Source organism: Haemorhous mexicanus, chromosome 1 (genome assembly GCF_027477595.1).
Source record: "Haemorhous mexicanus isolate bHaeMex1 chromosome 1, bHaeMex1.pri, whole genome shotgun sequence".
Lineage (NCBI taxonomy): Eukaryota > Metazoa > Chordata > Aves > Passeriformes > Fringillidae > Haemorhous > Haemorhous mexicanus.
In genome coordinates this window covers 94,726,943-94,753,017 of record NC_082341.1, presented here as the reverse complement: position 1 = coordinate 94,753,017, position 26,075 = coordinate 94,726,943, and the positions used below count along the sequence as shown (strand labels likewise).

At 39.3% G+C, this 26,075-nt stretch overlaps 1 protein-coding gene across 2 annotated transcripts in view; it reads right to left on the bottom strand.

Annotated features, from left to right (window-relative positions):
- MOCOS (molybdenum cofactor sulfurase) overlaps nucleotides 1-26,075 on the bottom strand; it is a 210,133-nt gene that overhangs the window by 119,040 nt on the left and 65,018 nt on the right. For both annotated transcript variants that reach the window (XR_009487894.1, XM_059856631.1), the window contains exon 4: nucleotides 6,226-6,864. Coding sequence is in view for 1 of the 2 variants with exons in the window: in XM_059856631.1 (XP_059712614.1) it covers nucleotides 6,226-6,864 (639 nt within the window). In the remaining variant the exon portion in view is untranslated. The remainder of the gene's footprint in view (nucleotides 1-6,225; nucleotides 6,865-26,075) is intronic.

Below are 26,075 nucleotides of genomic sequence, written 5' to 3'. Positions count from 1 at the left end.
CATTGCTATTTGAAAGGGTGCTTGTTCAGGAAATTCTCCCCTAAGTGGTCCTGGAAATTCTCCCATAAGTGGCCTTGGTTGGAAATCTCTGAACATCACCAAAATGCAGAAGCAGCACAGCAAAATGCTTAAACAAAATGTGTTTTTGACAGGGTGATACTCCAGTCCACTTAGCACAATAAAGTAACCATGGGCAAATGGCCAGAGTCCTCATGTGTGGAGCCAATGAGCATGTGCCAGACTACAAGGTGAGCTTGCACATAAAGACTGCGCTCTTCTCAGCACAGTCCAGGCCCTAGGTGATTTCTCAGCACAATGAAGAGCTTCAGTGCAATAAGCCAGCACCTGTCAGTATATTCTTTCTTTCTAGGCTGACAGATACAATCACACTAAAGAGACTGCTTCAGGCAGATCAGCTTTATTTGCCAAAGGATTCTCAAGCTGCTGCATACCCACTACCCAGCCTCAGGATTTTTTCTCAGCTCCAGCTCTTGGGACCCTAGTTTTCATCCCTAGCTTTCTGCCTCTATTTTCCATTCGTTGCTTCCTTCCCTTCCCCTCAGCACGCACAAACCCAGAATGTAACTGAGGACCCAAACCATGTCAGTATACACTGCATAAGCATGCACAGAGTTGTCCCAGAGATCTCTAGCCACAGCATCAAGAATAAAGAAACCTGCTGTGGCTAAGTGCAATGCATAATAGACTACAAAAGTGTGGGTGCTGCTTTGGGATTGTTAAATTATTCAAGCAGCAGAGGCAAGAGTCACTAAAACTTGTCAGGGACAAAGTCATGTCATCTGGATTTCCAAAGCTTTTGAAAATGCATTTGGAAATGAACAACATACAACACCTAATGCTCTAGATAGTCACTCTGCTAGACTAAGATGCAGATACCCAATTTACAGATAACACAATAGCTCCTTTTCCCTTAGTCATAAATTCCAGAATGATCAGATTCTGAATAGCACTCCCAGATACAAAAGAAAAATAGGGCAGATGATGAATATTTTATCGCTGAATTCTTGCTATCCATAATCATATTATTTTATTATCTCATGCTGTGCAGGAAAAAAAAAAATGGGAAATGAGGCTAGATTTGTGAATGATAATAGTAATTTGTCAAGCTTTTTGATACAAGGATGAAAATACAATAAACATGATTTTAAAAGCTGAGATGAGAAGATTGGCTACAGACATGAAATGGGAAAACATGGAAGTGATTTAAGAGTATTAAAAAAATGTAAAAGACACTGCAGTACATTAATTTATATAGCAGGAATAACAAAATAAATATGAAGAACACTAGCAAAAGCTGTATCTATTAAGAAAAATGGCAACTATTTTGACAGTCCTGGGAAGGAAAGGTGGATAAAGCGTATCCTGTTACATGTTTCCACTTAAGTTTCACCTTGACTTCGAAAAAGCTATTTTCGTAGTACACCGCTCTTGGATTATGTGTGAATGGGGAATACCTTCTGCTAGTGGCACTCAGACACATATATTTAAGTCCCCTTTTCCAATGACATTTACTAGAGTTGAAGTTTTCTTATTAATTACCACATGAAATGACATGTTTTAGTGTATTCAAGCCAAATTAATCAAACACTGTAAAAAAGCATTTTTAAAAAAGAAGAAAATTAAAAATAAAACCTTTTGGAATTACAAAAACATGTCTGAAGAGACAATGCAGATGGAGTTTGGGAACAGTGCACAACATCAATCACAGAAGCACAGAGGCTGGAAAGGACCCCTGGGAATCTCAAATCCAACCTCCGGCATAAAGCATGTCCAGCTGGAGCAGGTTGCTCAGGGCTTTCACCAGTTGGGTTTGGATGCCTACAAGGATAGATGTTCCTTACTGCAATAAGGCAGGGATAAAACCTGACTAGACCTGCGACAAATAATGGCCCAAATGTTTCAGCCTCTAGCAAAGAAATGGAAATGTGGCCCAAAGATAAGGTAATCGTATTAACTCTGGCTATGGTGACCTGGCATTTCATTTGAAGCGTAGTAGTTCTGTTCCTAACTGCTCTGCCTGTGTTTCATTATTGGGAAAACACAACAAAGCAAAACCTATAGCAGCTGAGAAAAAAAAAGAAAAGGTGATAAAAAAAAAGAAAAGCTTGAATCACATTGATTGAGAATGTCAATGCAACTCATTGTTTTTACTCTTCAAGAAAGTTCTCCTCATTCCTGACCTACATTTGAAAACGTCAAGCTTCTCCAGGCAGAACTTTAAGTCTCCGCAGTTCATGAGAAATTATGGACCGCATCAGTAATGCCCTAGACATGAACTTTTAAATATTGGCTTTTCAAATAACAACCAAAGGATCAGATGATGCCAAGTATAAATATTGACCTATGAATAATGACTTAGACTGTCTGCATGACACTTTGTTGTTTAATGGGAACTAGTATCCAGCTGTCAGTTTTGATTATTTTAGTTTTAATCCCTCATACAAAGATTACACATTGTGTACCCAGCCTTGGAAGTCAATTTCCTTTTTTCTAACTCTGTAGCAGAAGACAGTTAAAGCAGGCCCTTCTTCTGAACTCAGTAAAAAAGCCCTTGAAACAGTGGGAGCCTCAGATGCATGAAAGGTTTATAATTAGTCAACTTCTGCAAACTCTTGAAAAAGATACCAGAAATAGAGTACCCCTCCAGGTTCCCACATACCTTTCCTTTCCTAATTAAAGAAAGTATAAAAGCAGAACTGAGATCTAAAACACATTTCAGATATTTTCATCTGCTATGCAATCCCATGAGTCACGTATCAATTACCTCTAGAAAAGCCGCTTGGAAACTAGAGCCTGCCCAGGTGAAATTAAAGGGAGTTTTATCTTTGGCTCGCAGATGATGCAGGAGCACCCCGGGATCCCATGATTGCTATGCTCTGTTACCCTGAATTTCAGTGAGAGTTGCACTTCAAAGCCTTTTTTGTTTGAAAAATCAGAAACAGAGGTCCAAATGACAATGTTTCCCTGTTCTTTTTATTTCTATATTAAAAGATTAACTGGACATTCACTGTACTAACATCCAATTCTGAAATAATGCATGGTCTCGTCTGGCAAGAGCTAGGTAAATGCAGTCAGCTTCTGCATTTACTAGTCCAGAACCAGAACCCCCCAGCAGCATCCACCAGAAGAGGTGCAAACACATGAAGCATTATTTTGCATACAGTGAAAGGTCAGATATTCACATCATGGGAGATGCAGGGCATCATGCTTCTGAATGCACGTCCAGAAATAATTTGAAGGAATGAAGGGCTTTTTTAACCATTTCCCCTTTTCACTTCTAGCCTTTCCCAAGCGCCATAATTTTATATATCTCTATTTATCAATATATATTTCATATTTGTTAGAACACTGTGGGATAAAGCCCTGGAAGGAAGAGTGAGGCAAGAGAGCTGGTTAAGATTCGAGGGTCATCTATTCCAAGCTTAGGAATGATGCATCTTAATAAAAAGGAAGTCAGGCAAAAATGCCAGGAGGCCTGCATGGATTACAAGGAACCTCTGAACAAACCAAAACAGAAAGGAAGCCTGCAGGGGGTGGAAGCAAAAACAGGTAACCTGGGAGGAATACAGAGGGGTTGTCTGAGCCACTAGACATCAGGCTAGGAAAGGTAGAACCCTGAGAGAATTAAATTTGGACAGGGACATCAAAGGAAACAAGAAAAACTGTACATTAGTAGTAAAAGGAAGACTAAGGAAAATGTTGGCTCTCTCCAGAAGGGATCAGGATACCTGGTTACCCAGGATATGGAGAAGGCTTTCATTCAATCACTTTTTTGCCCCTGTCTTGACCAGCAAGTGCTCCAGCCACACTGCCCAAGTCACAGAATGAAAAGGCAAAAACTGGAGGAATGAGGAAAACTGTAGGAAAATAACAGGTTTGAGACCATCCAAGGAACCTGAAGGTGACCAAGTCCATGGCATCTGATGAGATGCATCTGTGGGTCCTGAAGGAACTGGTGGATGAAGTGGCTAAGCCACTTTCCATTGTATTTGAGAAGGTGAAGTTCCCACTGACTGGAACCCCCAGTTTTAAAAAGGGAGGAAAGGAATACCTGGGGAGCTACATATTGGTTAGTTTCACCTTAGTGCCCAGCCAGAACATGGAGGAATCATACTGGAAATTATGCCAAGGCCCGTGTTAAACAAGGAGGTGATTTCTGCCAGCCAACATGGTTTCACCAAGGGCAAATCATGTCAGACATATTAGGTGGCCTATTACGATGGTGCTACAGCATTGGTGGATAAGGGACGAGCAAGTGACATCATCTACCTGGACTTGTGGAAAGCACTTGGCACTGTCTTGCATGACACCCTTGCTCTTAAACTGAACAGGCATGGGTTTGACAGATGGACCACTTAGTGGATGAGTGGATGGGTTGGCTAGATGATGACATGCAAAGAGCTGCCACCAATAGCTAGATGTCCAAGTGGAGACCAGTGAGAGGAGGTGTTCCTCAGGGATTGATATGGCGACTGGCACTGTTCACCATCTTTGTCAGCGACGCAGGCAGTGGAATTGAGTGCCTCAGCAAGTTTGTCAATGTCACCAAGCTGTGTGGTGCAGTTGACACACTGGAGGGAAGGGTTGCCAGAGGGCCCTTGGCAGGCTTGAGAGGTGGACCTGTGTGAATATCATAAATCTCAACAATGCCATGTAAAAGGTCCTGCACATGGGTCAGGGCAATCCCAAACGCAAATACAGTGAAGAATGAACTGACATCAGCCCTGGGGAGAAGGACTTGGATGTGTTGATTGATGAGAAGCTCAACATGATCCAGCAGTGAGTGTGCTGGCAGCCCAGAAAGCCAACCGTGTCCTGGAATTCATCCAAAGCAGTGTGGCCAGCAGGTTGCAGAGGGGATACTGCCCCTCTGCTCTCATGAGACTCCACCTGGAGTGCTGCATCCAGCTCTGAGGCACCCAACATAGGAAGGAAATTGATCTGTTTGAGTGAGTCCAGAAGAGTCATAAAATTGCTCAGAGGACAGGAGTACCTCTCTTACAAAGACAGGCTGAGAGGGCCGGGGTTGTTCAGCATGGAAAATAGAAGATTCAGGGAAGACCTTACAGCAGCCTCCCTTACCTGAAGGAGGCCTACAAGAGAACTGGGGAGAGACTTTTTACAAGGGTGTATACTGACACGACAAAGGGAAATTCCAACAGAAAGGGGGAAGGTTTAGATTAGATATGAGGAAGAATTTTTATACTGTGAGAGTAGTGAGGCAGTGGAAAAGGTTGCTCAGAGAAGTTCCTAGATGCCTCATCCCTGCAAGTGTTCAAGGCCAGGTTGGAGGGGCCTCTGAGTAATCTGGTCTAGTGGAAGGTGTCTGGGCCCACAGCAGGGAGCATGAACCTAGACGATCTTCAAGGTCTCTTCCAACACAAACTGTTCTATGATCCTGTGATGAAATGCTGATCTCTAGAATTTCCTTTGTGCAGATGTGAGACAGGAAGAAGGACCCTTAACTGCAAGTTGTTGCTGACATGAAGGAGAGGGGCAGAGAGACCAAGCGTCACTAAGAGTGGCACTTCAGTGTGTTCAGGAACTGGTGAAGCTTACCTTATTGGCCAGCATTTTCTTATGTGTGTATGTTTGACCTCCTTTAGGTGTTCTCTATTTTCTGTAGGAGAGCTTCAGAGCTACCTCACAACCTCAGCCAAGGAATAAGAGCACCACAAGTATTTGTTGTAGGTAATGTATTTTACTGGACTTGTTATTCTGATAAAGCTTGTCTTGAAGGTAAAGCATTGCACATTTCCAGTGAAATACATAGAACTAACTTTGCAATTTCACTGAGCGTAGTTACACTGTGTGATCAACCTTGCTCTGGCTGCTTTGGTTGAGGAGTTTCAAAAACAAATCAAGTTTCCACTGAGACACCTTAAATACAAATTAAAAAATGCATGGATTGACCTTTATGTCACTGAATGAAGCCTTAAATGTCACAGAATGAAGCCTTATATTTTTAGCAGTTTTGGCAAACTAGATCAGGAAAGGAAGGTAGATATTTCAGATGATGCTCTTTAGCTAGGAAAAAAGAATAATAAAATGAACTGAGTCAGATGTGAGATACCTATCCAACTGCATAAAAAGAACATGCATCACAGCCCAGTGCATACGCCAAGCCTGAGACATTTGTCTGATGCAAATAGTATCAGCAAAAAATCAAAAGCAAAAAATTTGTTTTTTTAAACAAAGCCTTACCTTTCTGCTATGGATTTCCTGGGGAAATAAAAATCCTCTCCTGCGAGGTAGGCAGCTGCAGTTCCACCTCCAAAATACGTTTTCCTCAAGAGGGGAGCAATCCTGTTGTTTACCAATAATGCTCCTAAACCAGTTGGGAATCCAAAGATTTTATAGAATGAGATGGGGATAAAGTCAGCTTGGTGAACTCCCAGGTCTAATGGAGAACTGCTCACGTACGAGGCTGCATCTAGTAGAACAAACCACCTCCCTGGTAGTTTGATGGGAAAGAGTCTTCCAGATTTTATGTCCTGTATCCATGAAAGGGGATATTTGGTACCAGAAAAATTGCTCTGAGCTGGGTAAGAGAATAGGTGAGGGGTTGTGCAGTTTTGTTCTTCAGCTGGTAACCTGCTTTTTGCTAACAAAATTTCCTTTGGTTTTATTGGAACAGACAAGACATTCTTTGAAGCAGTTATGCCTCTCATACCAACCACAGATGTGTGGCTGTCAGTTAGGTAACAAAATCGACTGCTGGGCTGCTTTGTGCCTTCAGGTATCCAAGGGAATGATTCTGCTACCAATTTAAGTGCAGCTGTGCATCCAGATGTGAAAATGATGGTGTAGTCCTCAGCAGTAGTGTGAAAGTGTTGCAATATTCTGAAAAATAAAAAGAAAAATATCAATTTATTTTCTGATTTTTGTCTTTTATTGCTCTGTGATATATTTTGGCTTTCCTCACAAAGTAAGTTCTACTCTCACATCAGATACGAATAGAAGTAGACAAGTTTTGCCAAACAGTACTATAAACTTCAACAAGGGTACCTGAATCATTCTGCCCACAAGAGACTCTTTTCAGTGTTGAAGTGAACGTGGCTGAGTTCTTAAGAAGGCAATTTGCCTGGCTCCAAATAGAATGGCTAGTCTGGTCCCTCAGTGGGATCAGAATCAAGCCTGCATATAATTAAAATCACAAGGTCCTTCAGAGAGACCAGTTTTATTTGCAGCTATGAGGGTTTTCAGTTTACAAAATATTTAGAGCAAACAGAATATGCTTCAGTTAAGATAATCTACCTAAATAGTGGACATCCAAATTAAGGGTCACAGTATTCAACAGGGAAGCCTTAGCAAACAGCTTTGCTCCTTGCTTGTGTTATTAACAATAGAAACAGAGGGCAGCAAGAAACAACCACACATTTCCACGGGCCTTATGCACAGAAGGCTGCAATCTCTGTACTCCACAAAGGTAGCTCAAACCAGAAGAAATCTGATGTTTCCCAATGAGCCAGACTATGAAAAGCAAACTGGTCTCTGGAGGCATGTCTGTGCTACACATTCTTTGATGTCTTGACAGCACCTTGCTGGCTCTAAACTACCTTTTGTGAACACCATCTAACACAGCTTGTGGTACCCATGCTAGGTTGTTCATCTACTACAGGTTTGCACTGCGCAAGATGAATCTTTTCAGAGGTTGAGGAACAGTTTCAATTCAGTCACCTTTCTCACCTTTTTCACCTGACAAACTTTCTCTGAATTAACTTTATAAAACTCCTTCTAAAATAAACAGAAAATGTAACAAACATCTGAGAGACATCAGCTTCAGTGAATGGAGCAGAGCAAACAAAATTGAACCAGAGGATACATGTTACTGCTCAGAAATGCTTTCCAAGCAGCAGGCATTTGATCTGTTGAATTCCAAGATGAAGACCAGCATTTTGAATTGGTGAACTCTGGTTTCCAATGTGTATCATTAAAAGTTTGCATGTTTTATACAACAGGATATTCCCTTGCTAGAAGAGGCAGAAAATGAAGGTTGAAGTGCGTTTAAATATAATTTGTACAAAAGATTATGTGACGAATTCAAGTTAAAAATCCCGAAACATAGGGTAGTGGTAAAATTCCTTAAAATTTTATTATCTGGTCTGTAACACAAATGCTACAGGCAAGGGGTTTTAGAGCTGGGTGGTGGGTGCAGCAGTCAAGTATTAAACACTGGAAAAGAAACAATTGCAATAGCTTTGATGATTTGCACTAAAACACTACCCTGAAAAGGCCTACTGAAATGATATTATGAATACTTTTCTCAGTTGAAGTACTGGGTAGTACAGGATGCAACAGATGGATTCATAGGCCCATATGAGACTCAACTTTCTTCAAATTTTTTAAATTTTTGAAAACTGATGCAAATGGTAGGCATTTTATGTTTTCTGGAAATGAAGAAAACACTGCAATTTTTATGAAAAAGCAGGTCATAGATTTAGGCTTTAAAAATTCCAAGAAACCATTTGAAAGAATCGGTAAGAATCTTTCTGAAACAGACTTGCTAGGGCATAGTTGCTGCAAGCATTCACAGATCTGGACATAATTTTTAAAGACTGTCTTCACAAAAATTTTCAATTAGAGTTTAGAAACCCTGTTAGGGCTGAAGACAGGAACAACCACAGACTTTTTTGTATTGGGTATTGAGGTGACAGCCTGCCTAATTCATTGCTGTGACCTGATCTCTCTGGCCACTGAATTACTCCCCTTTCCCCCTGCACAGAGCCGTGCAGCCTTTCCCTCCACCACCTGCTTTGCAGCCTGGAGCACGCATAAGTCATATAGGACACCTGAGTGAAGGAACCTGAAACCCTTAACCCAGGTAGCTCCAGGGCTAAGATTCAGAACCATGCCCGGAATTTCAGTTCTGATATCATTCTGCCTTTATTCTTCTTTCCTTGCATTCACCTAGATACAAAAAAGGTGGAAAGCAGAAAAAGCAAGTCTTAATTTCATCTTCAGGGACAGAGAAGGAAAGCATTATACCTCTGTTGGAAAGGAAAGGAATGGTGGAAAGGAATGGTGGAAAGTGGATTAGAAAGGAGGTTGGATCTTTGTGGTTGTGGGCATAATTTTTTATGTATTATATGATGTGGCGAATTTTTGTAGGATAGAGGATAGATTTTGGAATCATCACACTGATATAAACAAAACTGCAAAAACATTGTGCAATTCCAAGAAAAATCAACAACAACAACAACAACAACAAAGTATCCAGCTTGGTTGATTTCTACCTCTGTGAGCTGTAGGACAAATTATGTATTCACATGTATGTGTACACACAGAATACATTTTGAGCTAAAAAACTTGGAGATAGGAGCAAATTCTTAATATGTAACATCTTTTCCTAAGAGTCAGCTAACAAGAGCAAGAACAAAAAGCAAGCTGAAGGCTATTATCAAGTCTGCTCCTCTTTTACTCTCAAAATTTCTCAGTTCTCCTTCACTTAGCCTCTTTGTGCCACACAGGCTCAATCCAAGGTGAGACACACTGGGTAAAAAGCAAAATTTTGTATAAGATTAGCACCTGGAGCTCTCCACTGGAATTGTACTTGCTTACCACAGTACTTAATTTGACCAAAAGACTATAAATGACTATAGCTGGAATGCAACACTGGTGGAATGGGATTTAATAAGGGGATGCTGTCATCCAACTATGAATATCAGAGCCAGTAAGTACTTTTATTAAACATTTTCAGAATTCTACAAAACAATAAATACTATTTTGGATTGTTTAGGCTCACAAATAGTGACAGCTCTATGTTTAATTCATAAATGAGTGAGACAAAGCTCATTGGTATTTTAACTATATTTAGTTTTAGTTCATTCAAATTCAGAAATAGCAGAACAGCTCTGAAATAAAATCTCTGACACAACACTGTTGTATTATCTATTCAGTTCAGTATAAAAAACTGACTTTCACATTAAAAAAATCAAGCTTTAGGATTAACTTGCATAATTCTCCAAATAAATTAGAGGGTTTTTTCTTTTTAAGCTATTTCAGTTCCTGGAGCTGGAGAAACAACCAACTTATATTTCTAATTTACTTAGATAGGAAATAGATTCTTTGGTGAGTCAAATTAGCTACCTATTGAATTTTGAGTCTCCAAATGCCTTATAAAATTGCTATGACTCCAGTACTTGCAAAAGAGGTGGAATTTTTCATGTCTGACTTACATTTTGATTGAACTATTTCTAACCTTGAAGAGAAAAATAAATAAATAAAGCAATACCAATGAGTTCAGGTAATTTTCTTCTCCAGAATGACTTCTGACATGCAGACCAGAAAAGCTGCAAGAACCTCAGAATAAGGTTGATAAAATGAATACCAGAAACTCTTGAACTAGAACAGCACTGCCATGATAAAATCAGAGTACTCGGGGATAGAAAACTGCAATATGTCTCAATGACTTCTGCAGCCCACAGTCCTACATCCTCTGTTTTGACATGGATATTGGGAAGCACTGGCTATTACACACAAAATTCCTAATGCTGCCTGTCTTTGTGTAAGACATTCCCCATTCCAGTGAAATGCAGTACACCTTTATTACACTCCAGAAAGATTTATAGCTGAATATAAGATTGCCGTTGGCAGCAGGACTAAAGACTTGCAGTGGAAAACTGATAACTTGATCTACTACGGGTGACAGCTGCAAAGAGCAGTAGCATTTTATAGTATTACAAATTCCCACTTTTCAAAGGACTCTTTGGAAGAAACGACTAAGAGGGTAATTGTTTCATGAAACCTACGGATACCACTGTGCCATCACTTGTGAGATGGCAGAAAGGCTGAGGAACCAGTCCCTTGCTGCCAGGCTGGCAAGGTTAGGGAGGAAGCTGCAAGCTCCATCTTTGCAGGATATTGAAGGCCCACCGCGAGCGGCCACCTCTTCTCTTTGTCTTCTCAGTGTCCCCAGGAGCACAGATTGTGGCATAGATCATGCAACCTGTCCAGAGAGAAGGCAGTGAAAATGCTCTCAACTTGACTGCACTTCCCTGTGAGGGTTTGTATTTGAGACCTCTCTGTTAGCTGGTGTATAATCATTTCTAAAAGTTGCCAGGAGACTTTTGTATCTCTACGACAACAGCTGAGACAAAATGCCTTTCCACTTCAAAGCAAACACTGACAAAGAAAGTCCATTTTCAACCTAACCAAGCCTGCTGTCTCATTTTATATGCTTAATACACACAAAATTAGTAATGAATTTTATACTTTGAAGATTTCTATAATCAAGTCATATATTTAGATGGAATAGTTGTATTATCTAACTTATCTAATCCAAAAGCCCAAACTAATAGTTTAATTAGAACTATGACTCCACAGTGCCACTGGCAGCTCTGCAGAAGGTAAGAGGATACTATTTGTTCAGCTACCTTAGGGATACAGTGACACCCAAAATTAGACAAGAGAGATGCTCTCCAAAGCTGCTGCCTGGCTGCCCTTCCCTCATGCAAGAAGCCCCATGTTCCTCCTTGCCATCAGCTCTTTGTAGCTCTCAGCAGAAGATCATTAGCAAACAAACTTATTCCCATACTACACCATTTTCATTACAGACTCCCAAAATTCAGCTCATTGACATGGCTTTTCTTCCATGCTGCTAGGCTTAAAATACTTCTAAAATATGTTATACATCAATTTATCTCTATACAAATCTACCTTTTGAAAACAGCGGTAAAAAGCTGAAAAGCAACTTATATTATTAGGTTTTCTTCCCTCCATACTTTCATTCCAATTGATGCAATCCTTTCTATCTCTAGTTGGAAATATCAAAATATAGTCAAGGAATTTGTGGTTTATATGCTTTATATTTTTATTCACAATGTTATTTAGATTGCATGAGTTTTCACAAATATGAGTACAATGTTTCTATAGTCAGTAGCTGATCTATATTAGAAAACCCTTATAAAAATTTACATATGACAATTTTACCAGGAGATTCAGACTCAAAGACAGAAGCATAGTTACCAATTCAAGTTTAGGTAGCACTTAATAAAGGAAACTTTTCAGCTACACATTTGCATCTAAATTTTTTTATTTTAGCATTTTTTTCAGTGTAATGCTATCCAGATTCACAAATCTAGTTTGGACTTGTATTGAGAGATGCTTACCTTGGGCCTTAGATATATCATCATTTTGTTTTCTGCTTTATGGAAACTCTGAAAAAATGTAACATGCTATTGCTTAATGAATACATTTTGTAAGAATTGAATTTAAAAATTACTTCAGAGTCAGAAAATAATTTTGTTTAATTTTGTTTAAATGTATTTTTTTTTAATTTAAATTCTGTAACTGGCATTTTAAGCCTTTCTGCACAGAAGTGCAAGTCAAAGTAGACAGTGGCTGAATCTACATTTCTGGGTAAGAATTATTTAACATTCCCCATTTATCAATCAATAGTAAGAGGCAGCCAGCAAAGCAGTCAATGGAAAAACTCCCACCAACTTTAGTGAGAGCTCCTAAGGCTTGTAAACTGCTGTGCCTGTCACAGGGCTGGGCCCACCCTTGCTTTCAGGCTTAACTTCACATGCAGCAGCAGTTCTGCACATATTTTCCTCTCTACATATACAGAGAAAAAAGGAAAAGAAAATGTGGCTGTCCTCATTCAAGCCAGCACAGAAGGACACCATACTTTACATACAACCCATATTTTCTTTAATTTCTGTTGATGACAGATATGATAGCTTACATGTATATCCATGAAAGGAATGTTCCAGTTTACAAATTAAAAAGACAGGCTTTCTGCATAGGAAATATTTTATATCTTATTTCATAAAGACAAGGTCTAAATCCAGTATGTCACAGCACTGAGTTATATTCTTATTGTCAATTCTGAATTCAAAAAAAAGCAAACTGAAATCGATAAATTCTTTAAAGAATCAAATATATTCAAGCAAGAAAACATTTACCTACCCTGTCTCCCTTCAGCAAAACATTACTTAATGGAAAAAATCCCTCGTAAAAGTTTAGGTTTGGGGGTTTTTGTTTGGTTTGTTCCTTTGTTTATTTTTTATTACAGTAGTGTTTTCATCAGCAATCTATACCATATAATCTGAAACCTGGGGAGCTACTCCAGTGGAAATACACCAAATTGAAGGATTTCCCCATGGATTAATACCAGCATGAGAAAGAGCAGTGGGATAAATAATCTTTTACAGTTCACTATCAAAGTTTCCTCAGTCATTCCCTTTTTCTGTTTCAGTTTTCTTTCTCATACTGACAATGCACAAATTTAGATTTTTAAGAGTACATGCTAAATGTGAAATAGCTGCACACTGCCTTGTTTATCCTCAGCAGTTACATACAAATAAACTTCTTCTCTGACCATTTTACTTGAAAGGCACTCATTCTGAACCCAGCTTCTTCTCATTACTGCTTGCAGCAGAGTGATTAGGATCCTACCCATTGACGTGATTCTTGTTTATTTGCTCCCCAAAAAATTAGATGGAATGCACCTCATAAGTTCCACTTGGCATGGGCAAGTGATGGAAAAATCCCCACCTTCTATTGGAAAGCATTACTTTCTGTTGGCATTCACACTCAGCCACCTGTATTGAAGCATTATAATCCCTTAAACTTATTCCCCTGTCCAGTTCACTGGAGACACACTGTGGAAATACTCGTTTGCTTACAAAGGGTCATAGTCAGCCCTCACCAAACAAATCCCCTCTCCAGCTGCACCAAGATGACAGCTCAGCAGAATGCCTGGAGTTTCCCTCACACAACAGTTTTAGAAGAGCAGGGGCTCTTTAGTGGCCACAAAACATCTTCCTGCAGGAAAAGACGCTTTGATGAACAAAGCTATGAGAAGCACACACCCTGACTGAGAGGTGTTGACCCTCATTACTCATTTCAAAGTGCACATCCAGAAGGCGATCAGTGTCACACCTGGCACCCTGACAGAGCAAACTACAAATAAGGGTGGTATTATGGCTCTGCATGTAATCAAAAGAGCAAAACAATCAGAAGGACTCATAAAATCCACAAAATCTGATGCTGCAAGTGCCCTGTTAGCACAGTTTGTTCTAACACTCAACTGTATCTCTTCTCACTGACAGAAAGCTCCAATGCCTGTAACATTCTAAATGTGGCAGAAACCCCTAGGTAACTGTTTTCTTTGAAATTAACTGCTATTTTTCTGTGTAGAGAGGGAAGATCAATAGCTACCTGATTTTAAAACCACTTTGTGGATATCTTTTCTGAGTAAGACCAACCAGATCTGTTTACTTCAGTACTTGAACAAGTGCCAAAGATTTGTGAAAACACCCATGGAAACCTAGGATTTTCATTAATTACAACACAAATGACTGTGAAATTTTAACCATGGGTTCTTTAAAGGAAAATTCACCACCTGGTATTCAAGTAACCCGGAAAGAAATGTAAAAAAATAACCCTTGTTTTAGGCAACCATTTAAGGAGGACTAGCCATAAACATCAAACAAGTAATGACAAAACATTTCAAACTGTATTTGCACAAACTAATTGCCCAGTTGAAAAAATACAAATTAAAATGAATCAGTTTTTAAATAATTATTGTCTTAGAATTTAAGCTATTTCTGCAGCAAATCTTAGGAGTCACTAGGAGGAAGCAAAGTTAAAACAAACACAGGAAGGTTTTGTGCATGGACTAGCATATCACCTCAGCTGGTGGTCTAGCAACTCCACCACGAGATGTTTTCAGTACAGTATTTTCTTCATAAGTTACACCAAACACCTAACATCACTGTATTTTCCTCTTACCTAGCACAGACCATAAGTTTTATATTTAGGTATCCCCTGAACAGGAACAAACACAACAATATTTGCCTCAATGGTGAACATTCAAGACAGCACAATACCAGCCAGAGCTGCATTTCTACCATGAATATGTGCAATATCCTATTCACAGGCTACAGGAACAAATTAAAGAGTGTCCATATGGAAGTTTGTATCTCAGTAAGACATCTACACTGTAGACACCAGAGTAAATCCCTCTTTAGAGCCATCCAAAGACCACAGGCTCTGCATCAAGACGCTCATCTGACCTACACTAGAGGTCTGCCTTAGGCTAAAATGTCTCACCCTGGACATTTCCAAATCATCCCACTGCATGCCAAAGGCATCAAAATGCCTTGTGCACCATACACAGCTAAGCTCACCCAGTTTAACCTCAGCATCTTTGGAGTGCAAACATCCCTCTTCCCAATCTTACTTAGTAGGTTCTGATCTCTGACCTTTCCACATGTTCTGAGCTCCTGCTGGGAGACTAAGCGCTGCAGTGTTGAATTAATGCTGCTACTGCCAGCAAGCATCACTGCCACAGAGGTATTTCCTGGTAATTATTAAGAAGATAATGCACATTTTCTTTTCTGATTCTTAGAGACTGGAGCATAAGACTTGGCTACTTTCAGCAGCATAACAAATAAAATTTTGTAAAGGTTGTTTCAGAAAAAAAAATCCCACTTAGGTGTTCTGATGGTTCCCCACAAGTTTTTACAGTGGTTAACCTTTTAAGTAATGTCAGATAAGAAATTAAATATTCGTTATGGTGCTAAAAAAACTTTATAAGCTAGCCTTTCTTTTTCCTTAAATAACATACCATTGCTTCCATTCTTTTTTAACATTATTCTTTGTTTAACTTTCATTTAGTGGAATTTGTTTCCAGATCAGATTTGGCCTTTAAACTGTATACTTCTGCAATCTCTTCAGCCATGGTGGTTTGTTTTTGCTTCTGTAGTAGTTTTGTAGCCATTAAAAAAACTACAGCAATTTTTTCCTGAAACAATGTGTCACATACCTCAGACATTGACACTGGCCAACCCCTTTTTCGTGTAGGTGCCAGAGAATGGACATGTGACAATGAGTCCATGACCGGTTTATAAAATGGATTTGCTATCAAGCAAGCTTGACTTACTTACACCTTACCTGATATTTTAGACTGTAAGGCATGAGTAAAGAAGCATAGCTGCAAAAGCATAACCCAGCAGCTCTCACACTCTCCAGCAACAGTTTGGCTTATTCTGTGGTGTGTGAGTCAAGCACTGGCATATGCTCACTGACTCTGCCATTACTTATTTAGCCTTTTTGTGCTGATGTTGCCTGGGACTAAGGTAGGTTTGAAATGCAGAAGAACAGGTGTTTAGACAAGCCTGTGCATCCACCGCATACCAGAGTTTCTCAACACCTCCTCCAAGCAAGTCCATCCCTGAGCGATCCTGAGTGCCAGGGATCTTAGCACAACATTTCTGACAAGGTGTGTGGGTCCCAAGCACTCCCACATGGCTAACAATCTTCTTCCCCCATCTTCTGTCAGAAGATTGAGGAGTCAATCACTCTGACTTGTGGTTATCAGAAAATGGATACACTTGAGTCTGTAGCTTGTGAAGACTACAGCTGCCAACCTCCCTGTTAGGATGAGCAACTTGGAAGACAATTTTCCAATGGTGAGGTCTGTTTGATAGTTTCTACTCCAATTCCTGCTCTGAAACAAGGCCTTGATGCTAATCGTGAAACATATCAACTACAAACAAAGTATGATCACATCGGTGATCACACATGCATTGCCAATTCTTTAATATTAATGTGTTTCTCTGGAGTAATTGCAAAACACAGCATGAAAGAAAACAAAGACAAAATGCTTTCATGCCAAAACGAGTCACCTACATAAAATGTACCCACAGTGGTGATGAAGTACTCTGATTCCAAATATCCAGAAGCTCAGAAACTGACTGTTTCCAGTAAAAACTCTTGGAACCACCTCATTGTCACAGTGTGATTGATGGTCTGACTACAAAAAACCATCAGACCCCCTGACAGAACTTTCTTGCTCAAAAGGAAAAAAGAATTATGAAGAAAGGATAAATTTTTGCATTTCATAAAAGGCCTGTAGAGTGAGTTCACATTTACTTGAAAAATGGGGCCCAGAACTTTGGAAGTACTCAGGTGCTTAAGAGGGAATTGCATGATTTTGTGAATCTGGGTCTCAGTTACTATGGTGACAGGGACTATGGTAAATGCTCACAAATATATAGGCCTTATTTCATCAAGGGTAGTTTTTCAAGTACTGTACTTTTGTCTGGAAATTACTTTAGATGAAGATGTTAATCTGAAATTGCCTCAGTCTGCATTCAAAATACAGAGGACTTGCATAAATCTGTTCAAGTATTTCAGCAGTATTTTACTTTACATGGCATAGGTATCCCAGCAAATTTGGAGTTATCCTCAACAGCAGTCCGTACTTCACCTTGCTTTGGGGGAAAAGCCACAAGTGAAGCCTGGAAGACAGCTGGTCACCATGTATTTGCCATTTGTTTTTCATGTGATGTGATGTCCCACTTTATCGGCATAGCTCTGATTCTGCTTCCTAGGAAGGACATTGAAGCATTTTACACAAAGCTGCAGAAACTTCCTCAAGGGCAGTGACAATAATATGAAGAGAACAGCCAGTAAGTCTCCGCACATGAACTCTTGAAACCTGCAAGGTTCATACTTTGGTAAAACACTGGACTACCTGATTGCTTGTGAGTTAGAAGTAACACATTTCCACAAATGCCTTAGTGGAACCGTCTTGGTGACTATAATTACAGAAATACTCAAGCAGGAAGGCTTTTCTGCTTGTTTGATGCATGCCGTTCCCACATTCTTGTGTTGGCTCAGACAGCCCAAGATTTCCCAGAAACTATGAATGGATGTTTTTTCATACAGGAAACATAATTTCTGCCTGTCAAGGCTCTCTTCATTCACCTTAAATCCTGACAATTGAGCTTCCAGTGCTCCTGGCAGTTGACAGAGAAACTGTTTGACACATGATGGATGCAACAAGGCATAAATGGCTGTTGAGGGATAGCCTTAAAACAAAGTTGGTGGCAATCTACAACAGCAGGGAAAAAGAAACAATAAAAGCATTTTAAGGAGCTCACAAGTGACATTTTTAGAATCATAAAATAAAAGCAGCCTACAGGAAACTTAAAACCCAAGGGGTCACAAAACATCCATATAAAAGCCATTGCTTTATTAATTGAAGACAAATATGAATAAAACTCAGGAAGCAGATCCTGCATATGTGAGAGAGAGCTAAGAGAAGTATTTTGTGACTTGCTGCAATCCTTCCTATCTTTTCTGAGGATCATTCTTTTCAAACCAAAATGGACGTGACAATTATAACCTGATACTAATGCTATTTGAAGTGTCCCATTAGATAATCCCGATGTAAATTTAAGACACTATTGATTGGAAAATTCACACCAGAAGATGCATATGAAATAACCCTTTCTTTTTGAAAACCTGAAGAAATAAGAAATGACTAAAAACATGTATTAAGAGCCAAAATTTCATATAATCCTTCGACATTTCAATCTCATCTTGTAGAGTTTCTAGGCAGAAAATTTGAGTAAGAAAATGTAGTGGCTGCCCTGAATTTCTCTTTTTGTCACTATCTAGCCTCTAGAAAGTAGAAACCTGACTCAGGAGGCCAGGAATTCCAGATGTGAGATGGTTGAGTCATATATGGAAATACACACCTATGTTGACTATATTCTGGGAAACATTCTGAAAGCAATTCAACACTGAATTACAATCAAAATTGTAATTTAGAGCAAATTACAAGAAGAAGTGATACTTAGGAACCTATTTATGGCATTCCAAGTGTGCCACCCCACATAGCAAAGCCACAAAAATAACCCCAAAAAAACCCCAAAAAACCCCAAAAAACTCAACAAAACAAACAAAAAGAAACAAACAAACAAAACCGGTCAGGAAAAGATTCTCAAAATGAGCACAGGACTACTCACATGCATAGAATATTGCCATGCACAAGATGACACACCATGCTGAGCTGAAACAAAATACTCAGCATCTTATGGGAAAAGAGCCACAGATCACACCTTCAAAACAGTGATTAAGTTGACTTTTTAAGTTCAAGTTCCTTTAAAGAACAAAAGCAGAAAGAACCCAGCAACTTGGGATGGAAAAACCTCAGCATGTTTGACTTCTTTTAAATGCTATTTTAATTGGGATGGTTAACAGTTTAGAACAGCTGAAAAATTTTCTCTTTCCTATTCCAGGTATCAGTAACCTTAAAAAAACCAAAAAGTAAAGTAACATTGCAGCTGACAACTGAAATCTGAACTTTAGCCTTTCACCACTTGAGCTGACACCATGTGTTGAGCTAGAAAAGCAGGAATACCCATTCTTCTTGAATACATGCAGATACATTGAAATTGCCTCATTCAAACTAGGATAATGGCACAGTACTGTCCATGTTCATGCACTAACAAAATATTTGCACCTCACTACATGATTTCCTAGTTTTGTTGTTGTTCAGGGAAGGGGTTAATTAGTCTCATTTTCATTGGTAAATTGTGGTCATTTTAGCAGAACTAATGGTTGTGACAACACTGATGCAATTCCTGTCGATGTATGCATGTGTAGGGCCACGTGTGTTGTTACATGCTCACAGCTGCATAAAAGGCAGCCCTCTACCCTTGATTACATTTCAAGGTAAAGTATGGTCTAGAATTATTGCTACTGGGATCCAAAAGTTCTGAAAGTGTATTCAAGCTAAAACAAAAGCCTGGGTACATTCATGTATTATCTTATGTAGTGATGAAACCCTTTTGGGAAAAATGTAATTAAGTGAATAAATCTTTCACTAGACATAGATTTAACCTATAACCTTCTTGCATTAGGGAATATAGGCATTCTATAAATTCACCAAAATTGGAAAGGTTTATTAATGGCTGGAAAAAATACATTCCACAACAAATAGAAATTGCAACAGCCTCTGTATTACCCTGCACCACCACATTACAATAAGTTAGTTCTTGTGAAAGTGATCTCTTCTCAAATACAAACCAGAGGGGATGTGAACAGTAAGATCTGATCAGAGTTTTAGAGATCTACTAAAGCTGTTCTCCACAGCCCTCAACGCAAATTCCAACAGTATCAAGTAACATTTCACGTGTTTGAAGCGCGGGAACAGAATTACGAGTTGTTTATTAAGTTTATTCAGTTAAAATCTACTGTGTTTCTGGTCTGTACTTTTAAACTCTACCTATCATAGTTTCAATACCATTTTGGAAGATTTGTCCCACCTTTGATACTTTGATATTAGCTTTGGTAACATCTAATATCATGAGGAGCAGAATGAAAAGTGAATATATTTGATGAATATTTATTCAAAGTTCTAAGGACACTCATGGTGTGTATGTCTGTGCCCTTTGTTTGCTTTCTGCAAACATTCCAGCAAATGCACAGCAAGCATAAATGATTACAGAATGTTCTAGGAAGGTAAATACTGAACTTGTAATTGTACATTAGAAATCTGATTCTAAGAGCTGCGTTCTAAAGACCAAAGGCAGAAGCTTAACAAAGGCTGTATCTCATTAAAAGGCGCAAAATTTGAATTAAAAGACCTCAAAATTAATTTCTGGTCACCATTGCCTTCAACAAGCTTGTCAGCAAATTATGTTGTGAATAACAAACCATGCTGAAGAACAGTCTTATTTTTATGGACAATTTTCAGAGTAAGTGCTATGAAATTCCCAACACAGAATAAATAATTATGTTCTTTGCCCAGCTCATGGTCATCAGCTCACTAGAAATTTGTCCAGAAATAGTATCAAAAGGCAACCTTTCTTCAGAAGCCATACCTAAAGACAATTAAATCCCAGAAGGATGTGTGAAAGTCCATTGTATTGCAGTATGTATTTTTAGCTATGACACTTCAGATTTCATTAAGTGTTTGTTCAATGTGACAGAGCACCAGGAGGTAAGTGCTCTGGTGTATCATTTCACACTTTTTAATCATCTGTCTAGACCATCTGGCTGCAACTCAAAACTGCATGTCCCTAAAACAAAGGTAGATGCATGAATTGTCAAGAGACATCATCAAAGTAAGTTACCTATGAGTATTAGCAGAAGAAGTCAGAAACAGTAAGTGGTCTGCTATAAAAAGCAGAAGGGCTCATTCCAAATGTACTTTGCTTGTGATTCAAAGACAATTAAATGTGAAGGGTACAAGACACTTTTTGTGTTGCTGCTCATTCGCATTATAGTTCTATTGGGCTCTTCTTCATTATGCATAATTTTTCAACAAAGAAAAGGGCAAGAATTGCATAGATATTTTCAAACTTACAGTTTGATTGTTTTGAAACTTTGACATTTCTCTATGTACCAAAATTTTCATACCTATATAAAAATAAAGGTATAGTTACAGCCTGTTGCACAAAACCTTCAAGAAAGCAAATTTAATCAAATTATTAGGCAAACCTTTGCTCTGCTGAGATTGGGCAGCTATCAATCAGACTTTTATTCAAGATGTGCAGATGTTGTTTGCTAAGCCAGTGGGCATTACAGGAGGTTTGGCACTGCATGTATTGCTACATATTTGGACAGGCTGGGTTGATGGGCTGGGGACAATGGCATGAAGTTCAGCAAAGTGAAGCACCAGGTCCTGTACTTCAGTCACAAAAACCCTGTGCTATGGGCTGGGGAGAGAGGGCTGGAAAACTGCCCAGTTGAAAAGAACTTGGGGGTGCTCGTCGACAGCAGCTGAACATGAGTCAGCACATGCCCAGTTGGCCAAGAAGGCCAATGGCATCTGGCCTGTATCAAAATCAGTGTGGCCAGCAAGACAAGGGCAGTGATTGTCCCCCTGTATGCAGCACTGCTGAGGCTGCACCTCAAGTCTCGTGCCCAGTTCTGGGCCAAAGACATTGAGGTGCTGGAACATGTCCAGAGAAGGGCAAGGGAGCTGGTGAAGGGTCTAGAGAGTAAATCACATGAAGAGTGGCTGAGGGAGCTGGGGTTGTTCAGCCTGGAGAGAAGGAAGCTCAGGGGTGACCTTACAGTTCTCTACCACCACCAGAAAGGAGGCTGTAGCCAGGTCAGTCTCTTTTCCCAGGCAACCAGTGACAGGACAAAAGGAAATGGCCTCAGGCTGTGTCAGGGGAGGTTCTGGTTAGATATCAGGAATAATTTCTTCACTGAAAGATGCTTAAGCATTGAAACAGGCTGCCCAGGGAAGTGGTGGAGTCACTGTACTTATAAGTGTTCAAGAAATGACTGGACATACAACTTAGTGCTATGGTTTAGTTGACAATGTGGTTTTCAGTCAGAGGTTGGACCTGATGATCTTAGAGGTCTCTTATACCCTTCATGCTTTTGTGATTCTATAAGACTGTATAGCTCAGAGTAGATTTCGCCACTTCCGCTCCTCAACTCTTGCTACTCATTAGAGAGCTGCTATCAAGCTCACCAGTAAAATGCAAGAGCTGGGCATCAGCAGTCACTGATTCATTCGCCTGTCTTACAATTTTGTTTATACCACTGTCCCTTTTGGAAATATCCATTTTGGTTGGGTTCCTACAGTTATAGGCAGGAAGCTAAGAGCCCTTGCTCTCTGCCCCCAGAATTTCCTATTCTAAAAGATCCTAGCTGTATTTTTATTCACCTTGTCTTTCCCACTAGACAAAATCAATAGTTACCTTTACAACAAAACAGCACAAACTATAAAGGGTGGGATACAGTTGGTGGACAATCCTGTTCCATGGTGTTGAACTTCCCAGAGAGCTCCTGAGGTTAAAATGGTGTTTCTGCATACTATCATGAACTGGGCAATTTCTGTACTCTACTGAGACCTCCCTCCCAACCATTTACTCCTGCTGAACCACTACCATTTCTAGTGCACTTGCTGCACATTTTGGCTAGAGGTCTGGTTGTATCAATGTCACATTGCTTGTAGTAATCCAGAAACATGATCATTACAGAAGAATATGAAAGATATAAAGCTCTGTTGATATTTATTGACTCTTTATTGACTCTTGAGTTACTGCTTCATATATGTAGGGGTGCAGTGCCACTGATACACCACCTTTGTACCATATAAAGAACTTCAAAAAGCTCTCGGAATACACTTCTGAAAACAAAACACCCACAGTGGTTGGCAATAAAACAGATTCTGCTGCAGCATGTCAGTTTTCATCCGACAGATGTTGGGCAGGTTCTCCAATTCCCTGCATAGACCTACAGATTGATTTGTTTCTTTTCTTGAAGCAGGAAGGTTACTGCTTCCTCTGCTGCTGTCTTCCCCTCCTCCCTCTCATTTGGCAGCTATTAGAGAAAACTCCTGCAGCAACAGCTATCCCTTCAAATCCTGTCTATTTTTCACTGGAAGCAGCAGATGCACACATAACACTTCACTAAAGTTAGAAAGGGAGGGTTGACATGACATATCTGTACTACAAGTGCACTGCAGGTTTATTGGGTGCTTAAGCCTTGGTAAGGAGAGTATTTAAGCATGTCTTTAACTCTCCATCTTTACCCATTGTTTTCAATTTGTCTGCAATTACACACGTACCTAAGAACCTTCTTGAACGGAGACATTACACAGTAAATTCTTCACATTCATCCTTCTTCCTCAACCCCCACAAATGATTCAAATGCCATAAATATCATACCAATTTTATAGGCTATTCAACAGTTCTTTACTCAATGTTGAGGCATACTGACTATTTTTGCTTAACCACAGGGTCAAGCAGCAAAATGAAAGCACTCTGTCCTCTTACTGCTTGTAGGCTGGCAGAAGAGGGGGAGATGTTGTGCAGACTCGCAATGGATTTTAGCATAGCCTTTTTTGATACTTTTTTCACATGAATGCTGTGTTCTGGAGGTCTCTAAGGAAGAGATTCTAGATAAAGAAAGCTACTTTGTTTATAATATTCCATCAAGCTGCAGTGCAGATGTCTTCAAAGATCTCTGTGCCTACACATTTCTTAAATGTAAGTGCCGAGGTTATTTTTTTATCACAATAACTCCACATACTAGGTAATAATGATAATTATAATTAAGTTATTATTGTTTTATAAGTAATGAAATATTGCAATTACTATTTTTCATATTATTGCACTTTTAGTGCAAATTTTAGCAAATCTGTAACTGTTTCCATTGCCTTCATGCTTCACTTAACATGTGATGGTAGATTAAAAGATAAGGACTGAGCTTAAAAATAAAATCCCCAATACCATCTCACAGAATTTCAGTTCCTCTTACCATGAACTTGGAGTACACACACACATTTGGTCATTGTTGTTGTTTAATTATTTGCATTCTGTTACTACACAAGAAGCTCTGCTCACCCACAGGATGCTGCTGTGAGAGATGCTGTATTCACACAGAACAAAATAAATTCCCCAAGGAACTTCAGGATGGCTCTGATTGCCTTCTGAAAGCTTATGTGCGCTGCCGAATTGGCAAGGTTTACAGCACAGCCTTGAAAAACACTTTACAACCAGGCAGACTGCACAAAGCAAAATCAAACACAAATTTTGTTTTGCTTAGATATACATCTGTGTATATGCACAGACCAAAAAAAATATCCCTTTAAGCTAGGGGAAAAAATATGTAAATAAAAAGAAAATTACTCCAGAATAGTTGTAAAGCTTTACAAGATCTTATGAGCTATGCAAAGGAATAGAGCTTCTGTGTGCTCCCCAGACAAAGCTAATTGACTGTCGATTTAAGAGAAAGAAAAAGCCTTACAGTCTTGTGATATCTACTTTATTCAGTGCATAAGACTTCTTATGGACATATGGAGACCATTTGTGACTTTATTGTCCTTATTGTTCTCATGAGGATTAAGCTTTTTGTGATTCTCAGATATTGCTCAGCCATATTACAAAGGAAGAAAAAAAATATACATCTGCCACAAGCTTGCATTCCTTTACGATCAACAGAGGTACTGTTATTTTACTCTGAACGAGAAACCAAAGAGAAATTAGCTTTTAAGTCATGATACACAGGTGCTAAAAAGGTTTACATTTTGATAAATAACTAAAGAAGCATTTTTACTTAATATATTGAGTAAATAACTAAGCCATCAGGGAATTCAAAAACTTAGGAGATTTTTTCCTCCCCTTGATCTTTCTTTTCCCTTTGTGCTTTTGCAGAATATTTGGTATCTGATGCTCAGAAACCCAGGTCAGAAAAGGACAAGCACTGCAATGTTCTGTACATATCCTGTTGCTCTTTTGCAACCACTGCTTTGTGCAGCAATTGAGGTACACTGCACTTTGGTCCTCTACAGGCTGAGGCCCTGGCACAAGCTGAAGTTTTGCCATTTCTCTGTAACATTTAGACATTTACACGATTAAGTGTTGTATCTCTGATGTTACAAACTGACATTCTTGCTAGCAATTTGACAAAATTATTGCCAAATAAATGCTGCTTAGATAAGAAAATGTTGACAAGCGCGAATATTTATTTCTCCAAGGCTTCTCATACCTTTCTCTAAGATAAAGTGTTCCAAACAAATTACCAGTATTATTTAATTTCAAACATTTCTCTCAATAAAGTGTTTCTAAGAGAAATAAATAAATAATTAACTGCTTTGAATCCTTCAGAGCATTAGCTAAACTACACTTACACAACCTGCTATAATGTCCCAAGGCACGCCTGTTTCCATGTGTCCACAAGGACAAAAAATCTAATGTAACTCATATCCCTTAGCATGCCCTTTGCCTTTGGCATCACTCCCTTCTCCCCTTCCCTGCTAGTTCAAATTCTACTGCAAGAAACAGCTTCTCCCTTTGACACTTTGACCAACTCACTGTCCCCAAGTACCTCTCCCCATCTCAACTGAAACAAAAAGGGAATTTTGTTCTCCACTGCCAAGGTTTTGATTCTTGTCTCTGTGACACAAACCTCACTACTTTTGTATTTCCAAACAGCCCAAATTCTGCTCTAGCAAAAGCTTGTAGCAAGCATCCACCAGAAGAATATCCATTTATGGATATACAATTAAAATTCTCCCTTGTTGCCTTCCACCCCCACTACCCTCCAGAATAAATTTTCTTTCAACAAGTGGGGCATTACCACTGTTACTTCTTATGTTCGTCTCTCTTGTCTGCTGGCTCTACTATGCTCCCTTAAACATCTGTGCCCACCTGCAGTCCCTGCTCTTAGAACCAGATAATTTTTTCAGGAAAGAGACTACCTTCCCCAGACACTACCTAATACATCAAGCACCACAGTATGCATCAGGTTTTTTATGCACTATCAGAGCAAAAAGAAAAAGAGAT